Genomic DNA, 17,385 nt, shown 5'->3' with positions numbered 1-17,385 from the left:
GAAGGACACTTCTAAAATGGGGAGAAAAGTACTATGAACAGGCCATGCAGTGTTTTGAGAGGCTCTGGAAAAGAAACCCACCAACCCAGAATTCTCCCTGGGACTGGCCATCACTCTCTGTTGTTTGCATGACAAAGCACCAAGAGAGAACACCATTCACCTTCTGAGGCAGGCCACCGAGTCAGAGCCAGATCACGGACACATTAACATTCTCCTGGCTCTGACTCTTCAGCCGATCAAGGAAGAAGCAGGAGATAAGGTGGTAGATGAAAACAGCAAGTCCAGCAGACATACTCTGCAGTGCAGCCAAATATTACTGAAATAAAGGCACTCTGGACACAGTTATAGAATCACTGATACTTAAAAAGGCCTTAGAATCAGTGCCAAACAACACTGACGAGCATCCCTAGGTTGGATGCTGCCTACAGAGCAAGAATCAGATGAATACAGAAACCAAGTAAATGTTCAACGAATAAGGATGGAGAACTACAGGAAATTATGAAAAGCGCTGTGAATCATCGTAAGAAGGTTGTTCCGTTGAATATTAATCCCCCTGTACCTGCTCAGACCTTGCCTGCCTCTACACATCAGATCGGTATGGTGAGGCAGAGTATCACTTCTAGAAAGAATCCAGTAAGGATCTCTCTCCAGTGGAGAGACAAGCGCTCACCTGCACTATGACCACTCGCAGAGGCCAGCAGGTGTGCAAAGACGACACCATCTGCCGTTACCCAGAGGGCTGCACCACCACAGCAAGTTAGACCTGAGGAGGAAAACCTGACCCTAGACCTAAGGAGAACTGCCAGACTCTGAAAACTCCTCAGACATTGTGGGTTGGCGAGTCTCCAGATTCCTTCCTGAAGTGACTAGGAAAGGGCACCCAAGAGCTGATGGCTGTTGGACCATCCAGCCTCCAACCCTGGCAGATTTGTCGCCTCCTCGTCTCTGGCTGAGAAGGGCAGTAAGGAAATGGTAAAGGGTGCAGGTGGGCCCACGACTCAGATAAGCAGGAAGCCCTAGAGAGGCCATAAGCAGGCCTCTGGGCTTCAGAGAGAGAGTGGGGAGAGCAAGGTGGTCGCGAAGTGGGAAGTTAATGGGGGAGACAGAGAATCTGAAACCTCACCGGAGTGTGGCTGAAGGGTGGCGCATTTCATTTTGCTGTCGCTTTGTCCTGGTTCTGAAAATTCTCTCATCCAAATCTGGAAATTCAGAATCACATTTCCTCTGCTATCTAGATATTTTGGGGGCTTCTCTGGTGGCTCAGAAGATAGAGAATCTGCCTGCAACGCGGGAGACCCAGGTTCAATTCCTGGGTTGGGAAGATCCCCTGGAGAAGGGAATAGCAACCCATCCCAGTACTCTTCCCTGGAGAATTCCATGAACAGAGGAGCCTGGCTGGCTACAGTTCATAGGGGTGCAAAGAGTCGGACATGACTGAGCAACTAACACTTTCACAGATATTTTGAACAAATGCTGTTTTGAGGGAAAGCATTTTCCCCACTTGCTTTGGGACTATATGGTCCCAGCTTATTCTCAGCTTGTGCCATCCAGCTTTCCCAGCTCTCTCTTACCCAGTGACTTGCACACGGCCTGACACACAGCATACACTCAACATTCGCTGAGTGAATGAGTGACTAGAATGTCACTCCAGGCTGGTCCTCTTTCCTCACTCTTTAAACTCCAAAATAAATTCCATGTACATCAAAGCTTTAAATGTTTAAAAAATAGAAATCATAACATTACTACCAAAGTGCTTGAGATATTTGTAATCATGGGGTCTAGAAGGTATAAGTATGGAAAAACACAAAAAGGCATAAAATATTAATAGATATACATTAAAAACATATTTCATAGAAGAGATACCTTCAGAAAATCAAAAGATAAATGACAAACAAAAATACTATCTCAACACATTACTAGGTAAAGGACTAATTTCCTTAATGCTGAAATAGTTTCTGTTAATCAATAAGGAAAAAGAAACTCAGTGGGAAAATGGACAGAGGTCAGGAACAGACAGGAAATGAAGAAAGCTTGTAAACATGTAAAATGATATCAGTATCACTTTTGTTAAGAGCAAAGTACACCAACATTACAAGGGAGACTGTCTCAGGTCAACAAAGACAACGCCTTTCCTAAGTGCATACTAAAAAGGACTTGGATACAGGCTATATCAAGCACTGCCATTGAGATTAGACATTGTATAGCTGCAGGGAATTTGTTGATGGTTATTACGTGTTTGTGGATCTTTCCCCAGAAATTTCACTCATTAATTTACTCTGTATTTGCATATGTGTACAAAGATGTGTACATGGATGTTCATGAAGCTTTGTTTATAATAACAAAGGACTGAGAACAACTCAAACATCCATCATTAGGGGCCTTACTTATTCAACATTAACATTTCATAACATGAAACAGCATGTCCACATTTTTAAGAAAAGTCCTAAATGTAATAATACAGAGCATTATAGCTAAGATCTATTTTAAAAATAAGAAAGTGAAAGTGCAAAAAAGTGCGTACAGAATGCTAACGTTATTTCCCAATATCAGCTTCGTCCATCCCATGTGCTTTTCGGTTTTGAAGGGCTCACCTCTCTGTCATCAGATGTGTGAAAGTTTAATCTTGCAATCAGACTGTAAACTCTAGAAAGGCAGGAACCAGGCTTTTTATTTCAGAGTGATACTTACCTTCCCTGACTCTGAGGGGCAATTTTAGCTGGTATTGCTTGGGCCTCATGTGAATCTTGGGGTCTCTGCCTATAGCACTTTAGTAAGTACAAAAGGAGTCTAAAAGCAGGTGCACAGATGGGCTGGAATCTGTGAAGCACCCTTGAAGCTTTGTCCAGACTGGGGGAGGCAGCTGACGAGAGAGGTGAAACTGCTCCTAGCACTAATTTCAAAAACTTTCTTCAAGAATTCATATCCACGCAGGAAACACTCAATCCATCCATTTCCTCTGACCACTCGTGCTGTCTCTTGTACCTCTAAGTGGTCTTTTTCATCTCTCTTTTACCTACCGATGCTTCCACGAGATTATGTATTTTTCAAACTCTCTTTATGCTCAGAACCAAACATTGGCAAATATCTGAGGCATTCTTTGAGAGTATTAATATTTTGGATACGTGTTCTCCTTAGAATGCTATCAACAAAAGTTTTATGTGAGTATAGGAGTCTCTGGGACCAACAAAGTAAAAACAGAGCCCCTAGGTCAGGGAGCAGAGGTGAGAATAACAGAGAAAATGAATGAACTCCCAGAGGCTGGAGTCAGGGATATAGAGAACAATGGCAAAATTGTTCCCCTCAGAGAGCAGAATCAGGATCTAACTAAGAAACTTCCACCACTGCCAGGAGAGAGGATCTTCAGAATGCCTACCCATCAGAATGTCATCATTGCTACAGACTTCTGCCTTCTGAGATTTCTCCATGTTCCCTTTTTTCAGCTGAGAGTATTTATTACAGTTATCATGCCCCACCGTTGCATGTGGTACACGTGAGTTATCTAATCTTATCTAGTCGTTTAGGTTTTTTAATGATCAGACTGAAAGGAGTCACGCCCAGATCATTGGCGAGGACAGGGAATCACCTGCAGATCCCTGATCATGAGGTGGGTGCAATGACTGCCTTGATTCCCAAGGGCTGACTCCCTTGGAAAGGTCTGAGTATGTTTGGAAAGAAGGATACATCGTGGGTATTTAGGACCAGAGCAAGAGACTCATGGCCCACCCAAATTAGTGCTCCCACTTGCCCAGTATGAAGCTGTCATTGGTAAAAGCAGTCCCCGGTCTGAAACTACATTTTTCAGCCTTCCCTTACATCTAATTGGTCCCCGACTTGCTGGTCCATGAATTCCACCTGAGAATTTCTGATTCATTTGGTCTGGACTGGAGCCTGAGAATTCACATTTCTAGCAGGGCCCCGGGCGATGCTGATATGGCTGGTGGTTGGTGACAGTGTTCAGACTAAGGCATTACACCACTCTGTAGCTGATGCAGCCCCTGAAGATGGCTTTCCTCATTCTTGGGAACAGCAAATCAGGACTCTCCCTTAGTCTAGACTGAGACAGGAGCAGCCCTAGGCGAACCATAAATATTGGTAATGAGCCGAGTAACCAGAACTCTCACTGTCTCACTCTTTTCAAAACAGAAACACTGCTGGAGGTGAACTGATTCTCTTCACAGTTCCTGTTTTGCAATCACTCAGTGAATTCTCGAATAAACCCAGCTGCCAGATCAGCTGATTCATTCCCATTGTGAAAGCGTTATACACGGGCCCTGGCCACACAGATTTCTAAAGAATAAACCAGCACCTCTACACACTTTGAAACACAGTGAACATGCTCTTTCTCTATGCCTCTCCCCAACCAGGACCGTTATTAACAAGACTTACACATTTCCATCCTATAGTTTTCTCGAATGCAAATTCCAAAACCCAGAACAAAAGCCACAGTGTTCTAGTTCCCTAATCAGCATTTCTTGTACATCTGACCTGCATGTCTATAAATACATCATAGAACTTGTACATAGAACTAGAACTTGTAACTCTTGAGTGAGACCTACAAGTAAGGGTTACCAGCTTAGCTGTAATCCTAATGAAATGGTAGGGAATTTCCAAGAAGCATAGGTTCTGCTTTTACCTTGCCCTAGGCAGAAAAATCCACCGTAAATAATGCTTTCCCCAAAACTGAATAACCTGCCTCAACAAGCTCGGTTTTACTGGGAATGTTTCACCTGTTCTCTGTGTAATTTCCTGACCTCAAAGACAGTTGGTGTGGTTACCTTTTCCCTCTTGGGTCTATGTACATTGTAATTCCTTTATGATTAGGGATATGCATAAGGATAAAACACATTTCCTCTGGTATAACAAATCACTCTGGCTGCAAATTGTAGTGTGCAGATGCTAAATCCTAAGATGACCCACGGGGATTCAAAATGTGGAGCTCAGGAAAGCCAAGAATGTGTAGAGATGCTAGAAATTGTTTTTCTTTGGCTAATGATTCATTCCATGATGGATCAAACTGAGGCTCTGGAAAATGTAAACATCAGAAGTTTCCTTGCTGGTCTCTTTGGTTAATGATATTAGTTATTAATTATAATAAACACTGACACTTACTTATTATGTTCCAGGCATCATTCTAATGTATTAAGCCATTTGATCCTCACAACAAACACCACAAGGTAACAGTAGTGTCTTCATTTCACAGGAGAAGAAACCAAAGCACAGAGACATCCAGTAATTCCCAGCGTCACCACATATGAATGGAGCCTGGTTTCCAATGCAGATAGACTGGCATCAGAGCCCACAGTTCCAACCACATATTCATTCATTCAGCTACTCCTTTTTGAATGCCTGCCGTGTGCCAGGAACCGGAGATTCAGTACCGAGTAAAATAGAAGAAACCCCCCTGCCCTGTGGAAGTGACATAACTGTTCATCACAGGGGGCAGCAGGACTTCCCAAGTGGCGCTAGTGGTAAAGAACCCCCCTGCCAGTGCAGGAGACATAAGAGACGTGGGTTTGGTCCCTGGGTCAGGAAGATCCCCTGGAGGAGGGCATGGCAACCCACTCCAGTATTCTTGCCTAAAGAATCCCCATAGACCGAGGAGCCTGGTGGGCTACAGTCCACGGGGTTGCAAAGAGTCGGCTGAAATGACTCAGCACACACTCAGCATGCCCAGGGGCCAGCAGATCATCTTGCTGTTAATAGTGGACCGAGTGAAGATGGGTTAACATTCCAGTAATGAGCGCTTGGTAAATGTATCCTTCCCGGAGCTGGGCTCCGTTGACGGCAGCTGATGTTAAGACATCAAAACAACTCACAAAGAGCTTCAGACTAACTGTAGGGGGAGGGGGAGGAAGGCACCCTATCAGTTTGGCTCTCACTTAGCACCCGAGACTCATTTCCTCTTAGAGTCTTGTCAATTTCAGTTTCCAGTTTCATTTTCTCTTTCCTAAAGTCTATTTAGGCAAAGGGATCTGGTGATGCATTCATATATAGGTCTCTTAACATTCCACTGAAGCAGAGGAGGAAGATTTCTGAAGAGCGCAGTAGCCCGAACTGCAGTCTTTCAGCACAGCCGAGAAGCGCGCGGCAATCATGAGGTAGGGGACTCTCTCTTCTCCGACTGTGTTGAAAATGCCTAATCCTTCTTGTTGTGGAAACTGAATTGTCAACAGCCATGCTCCTAAAAGGCAAATTTCTAGGTTGTTTTGCTTTAGTATTTGATTATAGCCTCACGACTCATCTATCTTCTGTAGCTCTTTATTTCGGATGCTGGCTTGTTTACTCCTAAGTTATTTCTGCCTCACCCTGTCAAGTTTCCTACAGGGACCTCTCACCGGGAAGCTGAGAATTGAGGCTGGAGAACAATGAGGCGGGAAGGGAGGGGCAGAAGGAAGAGATTAAAGCAGGCGGGTGCTTCACTTAAAGAGGAATCTAGACAAATTGCTCCTGTAAATTGCCCTGTGTTTCTTATCCAAAGGAATAAGTGAGGGGCTTTTAATAAAATTGTTTTTTTAATGATCTAAATATTTTTCATTTATTTTAAATGAAACTTTGTTTCATAAAAAATGAATATTTTTAATGACAAAAGGTACAATTCACAAAGAAGATAGATAATCATAAACCATTAGATACCTAACAACAAAGAAAAAAAGATACATGAAGCAAAAATCAGAAGAAATATAAGGGAAAAGAAAACATATATATAACCACAATGAGACATGTCTCTTTTTAGCAGATATTGTTAAAAATGTATTCAGGGTAGCAACCTCACTTCATGCTAAGGTGGAACATTTTTAATGTGTTCATGTATCTCAGATTTGCATTCAGCCTGGCAAAATAACAAATATTTTCACCCCAAAATTCTACTGAATGGCTAGCATCCTCCTACCTGACATAAGAATTGGAGATGAACTGCTTGGAGAAAACAGTCCCCACAAAATCTCATATTTCAGAAACATCAGATTTCCCTCGGGAGAAAGAGTTCACACAGTGAGTAGGAAGAAAGCTTTCTATTCTATTTTCTCCAGTTTAAGGGTCAAGAAGTCAGACTGGATAGCTAAGCCTCAGTCCTAGGAGCTCCAGAATCTAGGGATACCAGCCCTGGTACTTACTTCCTAGAGGAAATATATTTTTTCTGCTAGTTTGCACCTCTGCCTGATAGGAAGAAAATAATAATTTGAGATACTTCCAGATGTCTGTTTCTATAGTAATTCAGAATCTTTAGAAACTTTCTTCCTGTTTCTTAGAATTTTAGTATGTCCTTCTCTTAGAATCTTTCCCATAATAGTACTGACCCGTCAGTTCATCTTCTCATTTCCTTTGATTCTTTAGCTATAGGGATTGTCATTGGGCATTGCTCCTGTGGTCTAAGAAAATGGTCCTCAAACTTGAGCCTGTGTAAGAGTCACAGAAAGCTTGTTAAAGACTGATACTTGAGCTCAAATACTAACCTTCCCAAACCCCAAGACTCTGATTTGGTAGGTCTGGCTTGGGATCCAAGCCTGTGCATTTCTAATAGGCTCTCCCAACCCCAGCCCCACCCTGGTGGTGCTGCTACTGCTCTAAGACAATGTGGGGGCATCACTGGCTCTGAGCCTGGCAGACAGTGGGACTGTGGCTCTCATCCAGACAAGAAGCAAGGGGAGAAATTGTTTGCAGTGTAAATACCTGGAATTTCTAGGGGCATCAGGGGCACAAATCTCACAAGTCTGAGTTAGGATGCAAGGATCTGGGACCAGCTTCTGATTTACCAGTAGAAATAAAAACTCAAAACCACACAATAAAATTGGATGCCTATTGAATGACTACTCAAAAGAATTTAATATACATGTATATATTAAATGTATTTATCTTGTAAATATAGAGTTGACTATATGTATTGTATGTGAGAGATAATCTCAACTGTATTCACTCTCCCCGCTCCGTGTACACAATGAGAAAGGAGCTAAAGAACACATGTGCTAAGTAAGAGAATCTTCCCATAACCTCACTAAGAAGGAAGAGAGACCAGATGGGACATAAACTTTTCAAGGAGAGGCTGGTGTCATTACAAGATCAGATAGCAAGCGAGGCTTTCTCCCGGCTCACATTCCCTGTGTTACATCAAGAGCCTCAGACAGCCTTGATCTTCACTAAGATCTTCCTGATCCCTGGTTCGAGAAGATCCCCTGGAGGAGGGCACGGCAACCTACTCCAGTATTCTTGCCTGGAGAATCTCATGGACAGAAGGCTTTGAAAAGACAAGAGTTTTTCCCTAAGCAGTAACTCCTACCCCTTTTCCCTCCTATTTTTTGTTTATTCTGCTTGGGCAATTATAGCTCCATTTGTTACAAGTAACAGAAATGAGCAGGAACTGATTTAAAGTTCCTAGAATGGCCCACAGAAGCCATGCGCAGGAAGGTAATGACCCCAGGAGGGCTAGAATAGGACACTGGCGAGCTTGAGGGACCCAGTCACTGAGCCTTCTCCATGTGTATCTGGGTCATTGTCTCTGCAGCAGGTTGTACAAAACATGTCCACCATCCAACCCCAGCGTGCACAGCGCTCTTAACATACGAAGACTCATGAAGACTCACTGACTCCCTCTCAGCTCCATTTCCAGCTTCCACTTGAATCTGGGTACCCGGCCCTGGTCTAATCAAATTGAGGGGAGGTATAAAAAGTGAAAGATACAGAGTAGGAAAAAAATGAAGGAATATAATCTTCCACTTAGACGATCATTTCAAAAGTGATCCTTGCCACATAACAAGCCTTCCCAGATTTCTATTGGTTGTCTATGTCAGAATCCATAATGTATAGAATATCAGCTTCTGATAAGAGAACTGATTAATGTATATCATGGAAAAAAATCTTAAGTGAGAATAAACATTTCAGGGACCCTGATACATAGACAACATTGAAAACAATTTTAGGTCATGAATGATTTTTAACCTACTCTTTTCCAAATTTATTCAAGATAGGGGTTTTATTTGATTGCTGTTTCTGTTGGTTGGTTTTTGCTTGTTTATTGACTTGTTTGTTTATTTAGTGGACTAACACAAAGGAATTAAAAAAAAATCTTTCCAGAAGAGCTGCAAAGGCACACTCAAGGAGAAAGAGCATTTCCCATAACGAAAGATGCTAGCTGCCCATGCCACTCCTGTAGCCCCCTGCTTGCTCTCTTTTACGAAAGTGTGTATCCACGCATAGTTGCTTCAGTAGTGTGTCTCTTTGCAACCCTGTGGCCTGTAACCCACCAGGCTCCTCTGTTCATGATGGGATTCTCCAAGCAAGAATATCGGAGTGGGTTGCCACGCTCTCATTCAGGGGATCTTCCTGACCCAGGATCGAACCTGTGTCTCATAGGTCTCCTGCACTGAATCTACTGGGTCTTGATTGCTTTCCACTCGAAACAGTCCAGTTGCCAAGATGGCACATTTTGGGAAGACTTGTTCTAAACTCCTTCAAAAGCAAACAATAGGAGGGTCAAAGTTAAATTGCAAAGGAAAATTAAAACAAGTACAAAATTATTAATAGATCAAATCAGTGAAACATTTTAAGAAGAGGAATTGCCAAAGAAGTAACACATTGAATGGTTCTTCGTTTCTGTATTTCCTTCTTACCTAGCATTTACTTTTGTATTTTGAAATTTCAACTGTATAATTTTATACTTTTTTATTGTTTTGATAAGGACATCCTTATCACGCTTCTGAACTTCAACTCTATTTTCTCTTTGATGTTTTAAATTCTTTAGTTCTCCTTACTTTGTCTTTTTTTATTTTTATTACTTCATGTTTCCTGTCTAATTATGTGAGTTTGTTGTAAATCCATAACTAATTTTCTTTGTCTAGCCAAATTTTTGGAGCTTTTATCAAATTGGTTTTGTTTGGTTCTTTTATTATTTTGACAGTCTATATTCTCTTTTTTTCTGAAGTTTTCTATTTTGATTATTACTTCTTTAAAGCTACATAAAATCAAACCTGAAATCAGTTACCAAGGATTTGGCTGCTCCTGTAGAGACCCTCGGGCTTCCCAGATGTCACTAGTGGTAAAGAACCTGCCTGCCAATGCAAGAGATGAAAGAGACGCAGGTTCAGTCCCTGGGTCAGGAAGATCCCCTAGAGGAGGGCATGGCAACCGACTCCAGTTTCTTGCCTGGAGAATCCCATGGACAGAGAAGTCTGGTGAGCTACCGTCCATAGGGTCACAAAGAGTCAAAATGACTTAGGACGCACACATACACGTAGAGACCCTCGCAGAAAGCCAAGAGCCAGCATTCCTAACAAAAATTCCCTTATTCAGGAAAGACTAGCCTCAGGCTCAGATTCCTGCCCACTGCCCTCTCCCTAATCCTTTTTTTTTTTAAAATATTTATTTATTTTACTGTTGACTGTGTTGGGAGGGCTCTTCATGCAGAATGCAGGCTTCTCTCTAATTGTGACTTGAGGGCTCTGTGTTGCCCCAGGGCACATGGGATCTTAGTTCCCTGACCAGGGATCAAACCTGTGTCCCCTGCATTGGAAGGCAGATTCTTAACCACTGGACCATCGGGGAAGTCCCTTCCTAATTTTTCTGCTGCCCGTGATCACCCCATTTCTGCTTCCCTGTGTATTTCACACATATACCAAGACTGGGGAAAAATAAAAAGGAAAGGATATTCTTTTTTTTTTTTTGGCTGCGCTACACACAACATGGGATTAGTTCCCTGACTGGGGATCAAGCTGCAGATGCCCCTGCAGGAGAAGTGTGGAGGCTTACCACTGGACCACCAGTGAAGTCCCAGGAAAGGATACTCTTCTTTTTCTATTGGAGTTAACACTGTTAAGGAGAAGGAGAATCCTGCTTGTCATGCTCCCCTTTTCTCGTGGGCGAATCTGTGCTATGTCTTAGAATGTTCATTTCTGTTTTTCACAGTGAGACCACAAAGAACTCCTTGGAGCGTAGTCTACAGCAGCTCAAGAGCCATTTCACCTGGAACTTGGTAGAGGGAGAACATTCTTTGGATGATTTTGAAGACAGAGTGTGTAACGAGACTGAGTTTCAGAACAGCGAATTCAAAGCCACGATGTGCAACATCCAGGCCTACATAAAGCACCGCAGAGGCCAGCATGAAGCAGCCCTCGGATGCTTGCGGCAAGCCGAAGAGTTCATCCGGCGAGAGCACGCTGACCAGGCAGAGGTCAGAAGCCTGGTCACCTGGGGAAACTACGCCTGGGTTTACTATCACCTGGGAAGATTTGCAGAAGCTCAGCTTTATGTAGACAAAGTAAAACAAGTCTGCCAGAAGTTTTCCAGCCCCTACAGAATTGAGAGTCCTGAGCTGGACTGTGAGGAAGGGTGGACACGGTTAAAGTGTGGAGGAAACCAAAATGAAAGGGCCAAGGTGTGTTTTGAGAAGGCTCTGCAGAAGAACCCCAAGAACCCAGAGTTCGCCTCTGGACTGGCCATCGCGAGCTACCGGCTGGATAACAAGCCACCATCTCAGGATCCCGTTAACCCTTTGAGGGAAGCCATTCGGCTGAATCCTGACAACCAGTATGTCAAAGTCCTCCTGGCCCTGAAACTTCAAAAGATGAATAAAAAAGATGAAGGAGAGAGATTAGTTGAAGAAGCTTTGGAAAAAGCCCCATTGGCCACGGATGTGATTCGAGGGGCAGCAAAGCTGTATCGAAGAACAGGTGACTTGGACCAAGCTATAGAACTCCTGAGAAAGGCTCTACAATGCATGCCCAACAACATCTACCTGCATTGCCATATTGGGTGCTGCTATAGGGCCAAAGTCCTGGACGTGGAGAAAATGGGCGGGGAGAGGGAGGAATTACAGAGACTAATAAGACACGCTATAGATCATTTAAAGAGAGCTGATGAGAGTAATGGAAATTTCTTCCGTATCAGCTCCTATCTCGCCTGCCTCTATGCACAAGTCGGTCAGTATGAAGAAGCAGAGTATTACTTTCAAAAAGAATTCAGCAAAGAGCTTTCTCCTGTAGCCAAACAAGTGCTCCACCTGCGATATGGCAACTTTCAGCTGTTCCAGAGGAAGTGTGAAGACAAGGCCATCCACCATTTCATAGAGGGTGTGAAAATAAACCAGGGATCAAAGGAGGGAGAAAAAATGAGAAACAAACTGCAAAGACTTGCCAATATCAAGCTCTCGAAAAACAGAGCGGATCCTAAGGCTTTGCATCTCTTGGCGTTCCTTCAGGAACTGAATGAAGACATGCAGCCAGCCGCTGAATACTCTGAGAGGTGTTTGGATTCTGGAAACCACATCCCTTCAGCATCTTTAGCTGAGGAATGAGGAACTGGAATGTGGAACCCACAGGGCTACTGCTAGAAGGGAGCTGAAACCCCTCCACCAAAATATTTAAAAATTGGCACAGGCATGGACTTAGACCCTGGCCACACAGTACTTGATCAAGGTTAGGGAGGAACTTTGCTGGGCCAGTGTTAACATCTGAATTGAGTTCTGGAAGGGGGACTGGACTGGGGGCAGGTCCGGGGCCTCAGTAAAGGGGCTATTTCCCAACTGACATCTTGGGAACAGTTGGCATTCCCTCTGTGGGGTGATGTCACGGCTATATTTCTATAAAGTACTCAGATGTCTCATACCTGTAACACTGTGGTCCCTTTCAGCAATATTTTTCCATCTTTGGAGTCATTTTAGATCCTGTACAGGTTGGTCCTGTGATACAGTCCAGGGCAGGCTTCCCTCAAAGATGCCAAAATGGAATATTGATTATTTTGGAATGGAATATTGATTATTTTGAAGTTACTACTTGAGAAAACAGCCAGTGCAAGGAGGATGCTCTGACCCTCCTCTCAGAGCAGGAAATAAATCTCCCATGAGAAAGGTACCTTCACTATGCCAGGAGGCAGAGAGGCATCCTTGTCACTGGCGGTAGGGAACTGAGGGCTGGGAAGGCTACATAAACCAGCTCTGCTTAGACTCTCCACTGATTAGTACCCAAGCCCAAGTTTCTTTGCCATGCCAGTTTCTCATGAATTTATTACTTCTTTGTCAAAAAGGTATAAGAGCTGCCAGCTTTGGTCACTTCTTAGGCTGTAGACTAGGAGACCTCCATATGTATGAAATTAACTTAGATTTTCTCCTGTTAATTTGTCTTGCATCGATTTAATTATTAGATCAGCCAGAAGAACCCTGAAGGGTAAGCAGAAATTTCTCCTTCCCAAAACCCTGCACAGACACTAATGTGCTGTGTCCATCCAAAGGCTGGGGGATCGAAGCCTAGGGAGGCCTGGGGGTCCTCTCTCCCTTCCTTCTGCCTCGCCTCCCCAGACAAGTCTTAATCTAGGACTGTTTATACAAACTCTATACAACGTGAGTTCAAGCATCCCTTTAACTGAAGGGAGGAAAGAGGTTTTTGTTTTTCTTTTTTTAAAAAAAAAAGAAAAAAGAGCAGAGAACAGGTCAAATCTGCAAGGAATATAGCTAGAAGAAGTGGGGTCAAGTGACCACAGTACAAGTATTTCAGGAAGCAGGCAGGGAGGTTTTGCCTCTTCTCTGTCCTCCCTATAACCACAACACAGCAAGTGAGGGTAAAAAGGTAGATTCTGTACAATATGCTAAAAACCAACATAATGCTTTTCTTTACAATATCTTGAATTGGTTTATAGTGCTCTTCAGGTCTACTATATGCTTCTACTTCTCTGTATATTCATTCTTTTTAATTTTTGAGAATTTGATATTGACACTCCAACTCAAAAATCTTAATTTACCTGCTTGAAAAATAATTGTAATATATAGTGGAACTATATGTAATCTTGTTCTGTATTTTCCAAGTCTCCTATAGATGTGTTATAATCTTTCATAATTAAAAAAATAAAAACGAGAAAAAATTCTGACTCTTAAATTTGCCCATGGAGGTTTGAATAAAAAGAAAGGGGAAAAAATGTGTATGGAAAGCTGTCTTACCAGTCGGGAGAGGGAAAGAGTAGGCGAAAGGGAAGGAGAGAAGAATGCTGCTTTGTCATTGTAGATTATAATCATACGGAGAAAATTTCTTTGCAACACAAAGACTTGCTTTGATGAACTCAGTTGCTTTGATGAGCCCAGATTCAAAATGATAGGAAAGCAGCAGGACAGGGGAATTGTTTGGTGATTAAGGACCTAGTACACATTTCTGGGAAATGTCATCAATAATGGAGGTTCCTCCCATTAGAAATATTGTGTATTAGGTGATATAAAACTTCATTTTTAGGGAAACATGAAAGTCATGGTATGCCTGGGGCAGTTGGGATTTTCTGGGTAAATACTGAGAGACTAGGGACAGACGTGAAGGTTGGTGTGAACCAAAACAGTCAGGTGACCCAGCAAGAGACCATCAATCACCCTCTGGGTTGCAAAACGATTGCCTGTTGGAATTAAATTTAGATGGTAGTTATCAGGGGCTGGGATGTGGGGGAATAGGAGAGATGTAATTTAAAGGCATAAACTTACAACAAGTAGATAAATAAGTCTTGGAGATTTTATGCACAGTATAGTGAATATCTTTTGTATTAAAAATAGTGTAGTGTCCCCTGAGATCATCAGTATACATAGTGTGGATGCCTGAAAAATCACTAATTAATAAATAACTTAGATGTGATCAAACATAAAGGTGTGTTCTGGGTTTTCTGCAGTTTTGTTGTACCTTAAATCTTCCAGGCTCAGCTGCTGGAAAAAGCATGTTACACTGGGCATGCACTGGTTCCAACTAACACAGACTGGTCTAACATTGGGAGCATGACAGGCAGGAAGGACAGAGGTCCCCAAGTGGTAGCTCTTTCAATTCTGTGTTGACAACACTTGGTTCTGCCTTGAGCTAACCAATGCATTTTTCTTATGGAAAGGTTTTTCTTAAACTATGTTAATGAAACCATGTATTTGTTTTGGAATTCGCCTTTCTGCAAAATGGTTCCACCTAAGACTAACTTTTTTTCTCTTCTCACACCTTGGGCTGTTAATAGCTTAACAAACCAGTATTCCTGTCAATTTTTTTATGGCCGGGGATACACACCTTGTGCCATCCTATCTCAAAATGCATATTGTGGGAGGGGGCCTGGTGAAACTCCCTCAGCCTTGAGGTGTCTCTCTTATCTGATTAATAGTTTTCTAACAGACATAAAACACCTTGCTAAAAACTAGCAAAGGGGCACTCTTTTTTTCCCCTTCTGATGTCTATCTCAGAAGCTTTCCCTATCTCTATTATATTTTAATAAAACTTTGCTACACAAAAAGCTCCAAGTAGTCAAGCCTCATCTCTGACCCCAGATGGAAATCCTCTGGAGATCACGAATCCCAGAGTAACACATAGCTCGCAGCAGCAACCTTTCAACAACCTTTTCACTGAATAGAACAAACAGATTTTTCTACAGCTTTTAGAGTCCAGGGCTTTATCTTAACATTCTGACACCACCATCAGGTACCTTTGTGTACAGAAACACCCTACCCCTGCCCTCCACAGAAGCAGATCTTGTTACATCTTGTGCTTCCATCCATGTTCTCTCTCCCTTTCTGATGTCCACTAGGAGAAATGAGGAAGTATCTCCAGTTCTGTTTTAGGCCCCATCCTGGAGGCAATCTAAACACATGTGGGAGAATTTTTTTTTTTTTTTTTGAGAATTTTTCCTGTTAAGTAAAGAATAGAAAGAAACATGAAGTCTTTGTTTGTCAAGAGGCTTCTGATGGAAAATGCAATTCACATCAGCTGCAAAGGTAAACTCATTCCATTGGACTGACTGGACAAATAACCATTTCAAAAGAAGGTTTTAGCTTACTTGGCCTGAGTAACTTATTATCAGAGATGGTGTCTGGGGAGAAAAACTGGGAGTGTTCTTAGTGGAAGGTAAGACAGGCAGGCACACTAACCTTGAGAGAGGAACCCTGGCACCTGTATAGTACTAAAGAAGGCACCCCGGGTATCTGTAACCTCGTCCTTGCAAGTCATGCCACCAAAACCTTTGCTAGAACAGAAGCCCCAAAAGAAAAAAGGAAGAAAGGGTGGAGAAGAGACATATGTCACGGTACACTTAATATTTATTTGAGGACTTAAAGCTGACAGAAACGATCGGAAAACAATCAAGAAAATTATGTGTATAATTCATGTTTCTTGAAATCTCACTATCCAGGAATAACAAACAGAAACACGTTAATTGGAATTACTTTAATTCCCTGGCTCTTGACCACAGCTCTCAGCGCATCTCCCTCCAGCACCAAGGACTGGGGAGAATGTCTCTTATCCTGGTCGGGGTTCTTAGCCATGCCAACTACTTCTCAGCAAAAGACTGATCGGCCTCTGTCCCCAGCCGCCTTCTTCACAGAGCTTTCCTCTTTCTTTCCCCATCACGTCCACGGACCTGCACAATTCGTGTGTCCAGTGCAACTGGAAGCGTGGAAGTGTGAGAATCCTGAAGATAAACAGGACCGTGTCAGGATCCCTACTATATGCACAGTCAACCTGGGATCCCAACCTGAAAAATGTGGGTTCCAGCCAGAGACCCAATGCTCCTGTCTTCTCCCTTCCTCCACCACTTCTCCCATCATCTCTTTGGGGAAAGGAGGTAACTTGATTTGTCTAATTGCAAATTTTCCTTATGACTTACAGCACAGCTGCCTCATTGCTGGCAGTCTACACCTTCTTAGGAGGCAACAAAGAGGGAGTCTGGCTAAAACCTTTACAGTAAAAATGGTACAGTGCCTTTGGAAATACAGTTTAGTAGCCCATCAGTTGGTTAAACACAGAGTTAGCACATGACCTAGCCATTTTATTCCTAGGCATATAAAGAGAAATGAAAACATACATTCATACATAAACCTGAACATGAATGTTTATATCAATGTTATTCACCACAGCCAAAAGGTGGATCCATCAACAGATGAACTGATGTATTATTTAAAGTATATCTTTACAGTGAAATATTATTCATCAATAAAAAATAAAGTACTGTACATGCTACGATATAGATGAAATTTGAAAATGAAAGAAGCCATTCACAAAAGGTCACATATTGTATGATTCTATTTATATGAAATGTCCAGTGTCAGCAAATTTATCAGAGAGAGAAAGCAGATTAGTGAAGAGATAGAAGTAGATTGTCTAGGGCTAGGAGGATCGGTTGCTGTGCTTTGTCACTCAGTCATGGCTGACTCTTTGTACCAGTCTCCTCTGTCCATGGAAATTCTCCAGGTAGGAAAACAAGAATGCCCTCCTCCAAGGGGTCTTCCCAACCCGGGGATTGAACCCAGGTCTCCCGCATTGCAGGAGGAGTCTTTACCATCTGAGCTATCAGGGAAACCCAGGAAGACTGGAGGTGATAGCAAGGAAGTGTAGGTCTCCTTTCTGGGGTAATGAGAATGCTCTAAAATTGACTATGGTGATGGTTGTACAGCTCTGTGAAATACTG

General features: G+C 42.7%; 1 protein-coding gene across 1 annotated transcript; it reads left to right on the top strand.

Moving 5' to 3' along the window:
• IFIT2 (interferon induced protein with tetratricopeptide repeats 2) lies at positions 5,727–14,555 on the top strand. The gene is made up of 2 exons (XM_005698197.3): positions 5,727–6,098; positions 10,894–14,555. The coding sequence occupies exons 1-2, from the start codon at positions 6,094–6,096 to the stop codon at positions 12,278–12,280; spliced, it is 1,392 nt and encodes a 463-aa protein (XP_005698254.2). The 5' UTR covers positions 5,727–6,093; the 3' UTR covers positions 12,281–14,555.

Source organism: Capra hircus, chromosome 26 (genome assembly GCF_001704415.2).
Source record: "Capra hircus breed San Clemente chromosome 26, ASM170441v1, whole genome shotgun sequence".
NCBI classification, from domain to species: domain Eukaryota; kingdom Metazoa; phylum Chordata; class Mammalia; order Artiodactyla; family Bovidae; genus Capra; species Capra hircus.
This window is presented reverse-complemented; position numbering and strand designations above follow the sequence as displayed.